The sequence below is a fragment of the Anneissia japonica genome, unplaced genomic scaffold (assembly GCF_011630105.1).
Source record: "Anneissia japonica isolate Jap-2015-1 unplaced genomic scaffold, ASM1163010v1 scaffold694_len1028156_cov167, whole genome shotgun sequence".
NCBI classification, from domain to species: Eukaryota; Metazoa; Echinodermata; class Crinoidea; order Comatulida; family Comatulidae; genus Anneissia; species Anneissia japonica.
The window spans coordinates 803,326-813,311 of NW_022727885.1; the positions used below are offsets into that span (position 1 = coordinate 803,326).

The 9,986-nt window shown below is 32.5% G+C and overlaps 1 protein-coding gene across 1 annotated transcript; it reads left to right on the forward strand.

The window, feature by feature from the left end:
• Positions 1–987: 987 nt before the first annotated feature.
• LOC117113826 (sialin-like) lies at positions 988–9,986 on the forward strand. The gene is made up of 11 exons (XM_033257270.1): positions 988–1,143; positions 3,218–3,291; positions 4,115–4,287; positions 4,552–4,785; positions 5,578–5,665; positions 6,681–6,776; positions 7,422–7,555; positions 8,047–8,202; positions 8,625–8,757; positions 8,874–9,115; positions 9,538–9,986. The coding sequence occupies exons 2-11, from the start codon at positions 3,237–3,239 to the stop codon at positions 9,718–9,720; spliced, it is 1,494 nt and encodes a 497-aa protein (XP_033113161.1). The 5' UTR covers positions 988–1,143; positions 3,218–3,236; the 3' UTR covers positions 9,721–9,986.

Sequence of the window (9,986 nt, forward strand, 5' to 3'; positions counted from 1 at the left end):
CCCCACTGGAGTTTTTTTTTTTCGTAAGATTTACCACACAGCTGGTATTGGTTTACAAAAAATAAATAAAATCTAGTACAGTGAGAATAGCTCAGTAAATTTGCTGACCGGAAGACTTACCTAATCGCTTGTAAGTATCACCGAGTCCCGTTTGCTCAGTAAAAATAAACTTAATAGCGGAGAAACATGGAATTCAGGATATTGCATTGTGCGCGATATTTTAAGTATATATTGCCAATTATACAGCTGGATGGGTGTAGTATAAAGAATATATAAATATCAAATTTGAAAAACTAAATAATTTTATATATCCCATACACAATTATTAGATAAATAGCATGCAAACAAATTCTCTTATTGGATGGCCTCATTTAAATAGGCTAAATGTATAACATTTAGTATTTCTGCTAACTTGTACTAACATTTGTCTCTTTGTATATGTATTATTTCTGATCATGATTAAATGAAAGCGAAACGTAGAATAAAATGGTCAATTTTAGTTCTCTATCTGCAGGTAGTAGGTTAGGTAGTAGGTGAATAGTTTTTCTGTCCCAGTAGTGTAAAATCCGGGCTGGAGTTCATCGAAGAATATACCGACAAGAATTAGGCTTATATACAGGTTAAAATCCACTGCCGCTCATTTTCTTTCATAATGACTTCGCTTTCTGTTTATTTTAAAATAACAGCTCCAGAGAAAAGCAAGCCCTCAGCGAGAACAAATTCAATGGCCTTTTCAGATAACGTAGGAAAAGCCAAAACCAATTAGAAGGAAAAACTGTGGCTTTTCCGCTTGTTAGCGGTGAATATATATTTTTTTTTCAGGAGCATTAAATCCTTCGTGCTGCAGCTTACAAAGCTGGGGTGAAATCGAAGCCATTGAAGCGGAACCCATTGAAAAGTCACTACTTTTGATAGCACTGTACAATAATAGAGCAAAGAAACTGAATTCTTTGCTCTATTGTACAACACACAATAAAAGATAAATCAGTAACTGCTATACTTATTGTGGGGCTGTGGCTAACGTTGAGCCATTTACCTATAAGCAAATTTTAAGTACGGATGGTAGTTTTAGCTTTCTTAAATGTTATACTTTAATGTTTGGTATGTTATTTTATAACTGGAGTCAATTCAAAAGTGTATTAGGTAAGTCATTATTTAATGCTTTACAACATACACCTTTTAGATAATTTTGAGTGAGGCATAGGCCTAATAATTTGAGTACATTGGCTCGGTTCGCTACTGTTTAAAATGCTCTGTCCCAATAAATATGAATTAGGTTGTGGAGTAAGTATGAGTTCTTGCCCGATTAGAGGCTTGTTCAATAGGCCTAATAAATATAACTTTAAACAAAATTATATCTATATATTAAAGGAACTTTACTTTAGATAATAATAGGTTTTATGGTAGATACTACTTGATTATGTTCATTACAATAAGTAAATTTCAATGCACATAAATTGTTCATATTTTTTAATCTTTGTTATTTGAAACACGTATTATGTGTCACTTTTTAAATTAGAATGTTTGAACTAATATATCACATGGGCTCCTCTTAAAATGTGTTTTGAAGTTTCCTAGTTAGAAAAAGGGTATAACAGGACATGAGTATTTTTGGTGTAAATTACACAGGAATACCCCACTAAATCAGAAAGACTTCTAAAGAGTGTACTGCGTTTTTTTTAACGTGCACATGAGCCATATTGGACATGGCACGGGTACCGTGTAGACATAAACTTCTCACCCGGAAGACGTTGCGCAAGACCTTGCGCTATTGTAACTTGTATTACAGCAATTTAATTGAAAATTTAATACAAGTAGAAATTGGATCTAATTAACCAAAGACTTTCTCGGATCACCAGACACGCAGTGCTTCCCCCCTCCCCCCCCCCCATGGCAAAAGGGCATAACTGTCATTTTTGGCGAAAGTGTGTTATATAAAAAGGGCATAACTGTCATTTTTGGCGAAAGTGTGTTATATAGCCTAGTGCGGTCAGTACATCGTGTTACATACTGTATGTTGACACAAAAAAAATTGTAAAAAAGTGTCCCCCGGGGTAGATAGGGGCATTGCAAAAGGGCATAACTACACAATTTTCAGTAAACTCCCAAGGCAAAAGGGCATAACTGCAAAGATAGGCTGTGATACGCTGAAGCGTGACGTTCTTTCAACACCCAACCTATCAGAAGAGAGCCCTGGTAACAATGAAGGCTGTTTGTTAAGTTTTATTATTTGTATTATTCTTACTGTTTGTGTACTCACAGTTTGTAAATAAGAATTGGTTAAATAGTATGCTTCTCGGCAGTAGCATATGTCTAGTTAATGTTAGGCAAACATTATAAGTCTAGTTAATTTATGCTATATAATCTTGCCTTACTTTGAATGGCATACAGTTTAATACTATGGAAATAAATCTATGGGAAAATAATAAATGTTTAATAAAAATAATTAACCATGACAGAATAACAATTCGCATTTTAACTAGAAATAACAGTGGCAGAAAGGGACAACTACAACATTTATTCAGCCAACAATCATGGCATAAAGGTATAACTGCACAGTTTACTCGAATCAATTGTGTTTATTAAAGGCCAACTCAGACAGCGTCGTACGACGCAGCCCGACGCGATTTGTTGTCGCGTCGGTTCTGCGTGAGTTAAACGCAGGCGCGATGGTGTGCGTCGGGGGGGGGGGGTTAAATCGGTTCAGGCTGCGTCGGCCGACGCTGTCTGAGTTGGCCTTAAGCAAACAACAACTTACTTTTTCATCTAAATCTAAAATTATAATACATTTTCTAAATATTTTATTAGACTATTATTATTTTCCTTTTCATTTCTTATGTTTAACTTACCTTTCATTAAAAACAAAACTAAAACAAGAAAGATAAATGAAAATGCAGTGGTTTTACTTTTCTTGATAATAATAATATCATTACTATTTATAATGTTATGTTATAGCAAAGTACACTACTCCTTAGTTCGCTTTACACAAGCTTATTATGCATTATTTCTAATCAATATATTGAAAAAAATAAATTCAAAATTCAAATAATAATTATTTGACAGAATTTTATTATATAATTTTTATGATGTAAGTTAACAACATATATAAATTTGGAATTTTGTTAACTACCGTTAATTTCCAAATAGCACAGAACATAATTCATTTCTCAACGCATTCTAATTTATGTCATCATCATTATTTATATTTTAATTTCAGGTATAAAATAGCAGCATAGATGTTCTTAAAAAAAACTACAGATGGTGAAAATGAGCCAATTTTACAGAACGATGGTAAGAGAGATTTACGGTACCTAGAGACAAACAATTACATTGATAGATTTGAGTTTAAATACTTTTGAAATAGAAATGGAAATCGACCTGTATTAGCACTTTACACAATAAACAAACATCTCAAAGAAAATAATAAGAAAAAAAAGAACTAACTATGAACTATCCTAACACTATCAAGTAACACTACAAGAAGGAACTAGTATCACTGTACCCGTTCTCCTGTAATTTAGGACACGTAGCCAACTGAACTGACAGTACTCACAGGTGCTCTATAGTGTGACACTAGTAACTAATTCAACCTATTCTATAGTAGGAAGATCGAGAAAAAAAGGAATGAATTAGAGAAAGACTGAAGATGTGTTTTTAGTTGTCTTGGAAATAACGGAAGATAGAGCTTCATGGATTAAATATGGTAGATTGTCCAACTGTTTAGGTTCAGCGATTTGGAATGTTGTTACCGTACGTCTTGAAGCGTGATGGAAGGACATCTAAAATAAATGCGTTTGTATTTTAATCATGGTACAAGTTGACGATGTACATTTAAGCAATTCAGTAACTACATTACGTGTAACATTTCTTATAATACTGTTATAATGTGTTTTTTTTTTTAACTTATGCATTAAAAACAGAAAATGGAGGGGCGCCATCAAACGGTGTTAAATGATATAGATACTCGATTATTCTTGTACATTATTGAAGTTCGTATTCGATATTGACGACACTGGTTATTAGAGGAATCGATAAGAGTTAAAACTGGAGACAGTGCAACAATTTTATGGAAACAAACCTTTACCCAAATTGCCGTTCTCTTTCTTGTCCACAGATTCAAAGCCCCTGTTACCGGTTCGGTATATCATTGTATTCTTTTGTTTTATGGCCAACACTTTCAGTTATGGTATGCGCATCAACTGGAGCATTGCCATTCTAGCTATGGTTTCAAAAAAAAAGTTTCACCAATCTAATTCGTCTACAGAAGTGCTTTTAGGAGGTAATGAGGTAAGGAATTTGTTAGTTTTAATTTCATTTTTAGTTTACATCAATATAAAAATGTAACATTTATGATTATGATTTCAACAGATTATTAACGATGTTTCAGATTTTGATTTGTCCTTCTTTATTTGTCTATGTAATTATTAGGCCTAGTCCAAACAACTGTGCTTGAATCATGTTAGCATTGTATTCTTCTGAGTTAGGGCTACTTATTGATGGTGTGAAATAATAGTAATTAAATAATGTGTGTATTAACTATTTTAATTTCAGACTTTAGTATTTGACTGGGACATGAAAACGCAGCAACTAATTTTGGGTTCGTTTTACTACGGATATACCTTAACGCCTTTTCTTGGTGGTTGGTTAGTTGGAAAAGTTGGCAGTTTCCGTGTATTGTTGACAGGCTTGTTGTTATCGTCTCTGATGATGCTATTGACACCAATTTCTGCAAAAATAAGTGTTGTTTTAGTGATACTAACTAGAGTAATTGATGGAATTGGGCAGGTAAATATACATTTTTTTTCTCAATTTATTTTTTGTGCAATCATTTTTTTTTGTAAATATGTTCGATGTTTCTTATTCGTCTTTCTTCTTGTGATTTTATGTTTGATGTTTGTATTCTTGTTTTCAAATATAATTGTCTTGATTTTGAATATGTGAAACTTTTTTTTTGTTTTTTAAGGTTTTTTTTAAATTTTTTTCCCTTTATTGTTTCTTGCCTTATATTTGAGTTGCTAACCCTTTGAATGTTGTCATTTAGTTCTTTTTAATTCTTTGGTGCAATTTTTAGATACTCCTAAGTTTATCTTCATTTATTTAGTCCATTTCAATTTCACAATACTGACATTAAAGTTTATTTGTAATTGTAACATAAAAATCTGTGAATAATCTAACCCATGGGTCCTCTATCTAACATGTTTAAATTTCTTAAATATAATGACATCATCCTACTGAAGTATAACAAGTATATGATCCACTAATTTCTCATAATATTTAATCGAATCTAGTGATTAAAACATTTTCTTTATTGGCTAACTAATAAGTAAGCACTATTTTAACATAATTAAATAACTAACATATATATATATAGTTCTTTAAACATCTGGCATCTGTAATATAGCAGGGGGAACGGGCTGAGTAAACAATCTCCTCCCCGGTTCGCTATTAAAAAAAATCAATACGTGACATAATACCATAGTATGATAATGATCATTCATGTATTTTTTTCCTTAAATTTAAATAGTTGTATGATTATTTTGCAGTTTTACACGATGATATTGTTACCTTTTAATCTAGGGCGTTGTTTTTCCGTCAACATATAGCATCATTTCAAAGTGGTCAAAACTTAACGAACGTAGTACATTTATATCCATATCAACGTCAGGTAAGAAGAATTATGGATAATTATTTTTTGTGACAATATTTAGTAATTTAGCTTTTCAATGCTAGGTCAAGTAAAATGCCCTGTTGAAATGGTAACTGAATTAGTTACCAGAAAAAAAAACAAAAAACAAAAAACAAATTTAAAAAAGGCGTAATGCTGGTGTGAAATAGAGGAAAATGTCGTTCCATTAGAAACTCCCTTGGATATTGTTGCTAAGGATAATCTCAAAACGACACTGTAAACCATTCTACACACGTGCGTTTATTTGCAAAACACTTTCTGATTGTATGAAAAGCACATAATCATGAAAAAACTTTTGGTTGGTCAGTTCTGAAGTTGTGTTGACAATCTTTTGAAAAGTCCGCTGTAATTGAAACTTTGCCATAATCATGTAGAATAATCTGAAACCACCCCCTCTCCCCGGATTAACATAAAGTTAACACCTACATTAGTAAATCCCCAACCATTACTATTACCATTATCCATAATTTAAGTATTATTTGACAAAAAGAAGGAGCATGACTCACAGATGCTCAATGATAAAGGCATCAGACTAACCAATCCTATAAACAAAAGAAACAAAACAAAACGTAAATTAAAAGTTAGAAGAAGTGTCTTAAGTATTTGTTTGAATGTTGAGCGAAAGGGTGACTTTCGAATAACAGCTGGGAGCGCATTCTTAAGAGCTGCAAACTTGAAAGATCTGTCTTCAAATCTTGAACAAAATTCTGGGAAGTTTAAATGACTTGATGTGGAACAAAGACATCAATTGGGAAATCAGTTATTATTGAAAAATAGAACTTTATTTTGATGTTACCTTTGCTCACATTACTTATGCACTCGCTTGTTGAACATCCTACCAGATGCTAAACAAATACAAACGTGATACAGTGTATTGCTCCAATATCATCCGTACTATGGAATAAGTTACAAAAATATGAATTAAAAATATTGTAAAATAAAAATTATATTTAAATGATCAAAGGCATTATTCATTGTTTGTTCTTCTGTTAAGGTTACAATATCGGGTCAATAGTATCAAGTTATGTGTCTGCTTGGCTATGCTCATCGTATTTTTTAGGCGGATGGCCTTCTACATTCTATGGAGCTGGTAAGATTTTTTTTATGTCATTGTGCTAAATAGTTATTATAATTCCACACTGTATAGAATGGTATAACTTCAGTATAGTATGTGTTCCTTGCAGTGGTGGTGTCAGTATTTGCCAGACAGTGGTCCATGTTCCTGAGTGAAAAAGGAATAATATCACCCACTGGAAAGCCGATGGCCCCAACGAGAGTTTAAGTCTGCGTGGTCATGGGTAGATTTTAGAGTCACATATTCTGTAAAATTAGAATTGTTTTCGTTGCCGGTCCAACGAATTGTGTTCCTGAAGTGGGTGAAAGAGATACTTATTCCAAAGCTTCCGTCCTCACCCCCTCCCACTGGAGCCACCACTGCACTACAGTACTATCAGCCAATTGTGCAGGAAAAATAGTTTTAGCCAAACCACAACTTCTGGTAGAAGGAAATATATTTTATGGAACACAAATTTGGAATGTTTTGATTTCTTTAACTGAGTAATGTTTTATATATCATATGGTTTTGTGTGATTGTATATATTTGTATGAAACTTTTGGGGGAAAATTAATATTTTACTGAAGAAGTGTGCGGTGAAAAATATCAACGGCTGATTTAATGAAGATTAATAATAACCTTGACCTGCACAATTGATTTTAATATCATTCATTTCTCTAGGTATATGTGGCATCATTTTGAGTTTTGGGTGGTTCATTATTGGATCGAATGATGCAACCAGCAACCGATGGATATCAAATTATGAACGAAAATTGATATTATCATATGGAATTGAAGATACGCAAAGTGAAAATGTAAGTTTATTACAAATTTTACCTTTTAACATTGTAGGGGCGAACATTATGTTCAATGTCTTGTTAATAAGAAAGGTAGATTATTTAAACAGGCTTTTATCATTGACGACATATGTAATAAGAAAATCTACGACAAAGTATTAGCAATCATGAAAGATAAGAATCATCCACTTGATAGTAATTTTGATTGGCTAAGATCTGGTAGACGTCTTAGAGCAACACGCTGCAAGACAAAACTTTTTTTTTTCAAATTCTTTTGTTTCATTTTCTATTTGATTTTAATGAACCTAGCTACATTTTTTTGCAGTAGATTAAAATGACAGTAAATGATGATGATGATGTGAAAAATGAACTTACCTACTTGTATTTCAAACTGAATTTCTGAAAAGCCAAATAAAAGGAACTATGAACTATAAAAGGAACTATGAACTATAAAAGAAAAATAAAAATACTAAGCTAGCTGGTAACTTTTTGTCTTTTAAAATCAACAGATAGACATATACCAGGTGCCGTGGAAGAGTATTCTCACATCGGCTCCTGTATGGTCGTTATGTGTTTGCAATATTGGTTTTGACTACGGATATTACTTCCTAAGTACAGATGTTCCAATATTCTTCAAAACAATTTTGGGATTTCAAATAAAAACGGTAATTTAGTTGGTATGATTTATGTACATTTGAAAAGTAATAAATTTTAAACAACTGATATGCTTTTGAAGATTGCATTATATAACTAAATTTTATTTAAAAAAAAATATATTTTGAACTAATGTTAACAATACATTTTAAAAGTAATCGAATTCAAAAGAAGAGAGCAACAACGATCGAATGAACTAGGTTTCGCAACGCCGCTGGTTTCAAAACAATAGATGCATAAAATCATCCATAACTGGTCGGTCAAATTGAGGTGCCTTCAATTGCGTCAGGCACAGCTACGCAGAGCAAATATTGCATGTGAACTGCTGCTGTATTAACAGTGTAGCGATTTCATGCAAACCTTTATTTAATTTATGCTTACTAGATTAATATTGGAAAGCTCACAAAATGAACATCTTTTCTGAAATTTACAGACTGGACTACTATCTGTGCTACCCCAAAGTGCTATGTTTATAACAATGATTTTTGGAGGCGTCCTTGCAGACAACCTGATACTTAGTGGAACATTGAGGATAATAACCATACGGAAACTATTTGGTTTTCTTGGTAAGAACATTTATAAGCAAGTTCAACAGTAATTGTATTATGGCTTACTCTGCAGAACAAATAATATTTTAAAGAAACTATATCTTATGGAAAATTTAACTACTTTATCTTTTCAGGACTTGGATTCTCATCAATAATACTCGTCTCTCTTGGTTATTTTATTAACGATGTAACACTTGTTGTTACTATGATGGTCGGTGTGTTCGCGATGTATGGATTTTTTATTCCTGGAATTGATGCTAATACAATGGATATTGCACCAAATCATTCAGCATTGCTAATAGGAATTATGTTTTCGATATCTAGTCTTACTGGTTTCATAGCTCCAGCCGTATTAGGAGCATTGACAAACAGAACGGTAAGCATGAAGATGCGCTGCGTCTGTGGCTCGATCAGTAAATAAATAAATAGAATAATGCTATTAAATAATTTTGTAACTTTTTGGTGACGTCATCAATTTTCATATTCCCGACTGATCACTATTATCGATATATTATCGATATAGTGTTGTTTTTTTTTTTTTTGCGTCTCGTGTTCAAAAAGCCAAAAGCTGGGGTGATTGTACTACAGTACGGTATATCGCGATGGAATATTTTTTTTTCCTTTTAAAATCATATAAAATGATATAATAATAAAATATTTAAATTGGCCGTTAACACGGCCTATAGCTGAAACACGTAACCAGAAGGTCTTAGCAATCACTAATTTACGGACTAACACAGTTATAATATTCTCAAAGCTGTATAAATGATATTTTATGAGAACCCATTTATCTTTCAGAATACGATTTTTCAATGGAGGGAGGTGTTTTGGATTGTTGCTGGGATACAACTATTTGGACTGGTAGCTTTTTTAATTTTTGGAAGTGGTGAGGAACAAGATTGGTCAAAAGCTCATAAAAAATCCAATACTGATATCGCCTTGCTTGAAATACCGTCAACAAATTCAAAAGAAGCGAATTAGCCTTCCTAACTTGTCTGAGTTCTGAGGAGACCATTATTTATGTCTCTGCTTTATGTTATCGGCAGTAGTTTTGGTGGTGGTTAGGAGATGGTAGGTAGATGTTTGGAGCAAGCAATCTTAAAGTAAAACATAGAAACTGTCCCAACACCAGGAAAGTTAAATTAAAAAAAAAAGAATAAAAAATAAAGAAAGAAAAAAAAATGATCGCCCAAAACACCTCAGAGGTTATTTTTGGGGGTCTAAAAAAAAAAAAAAAAAAAACAACT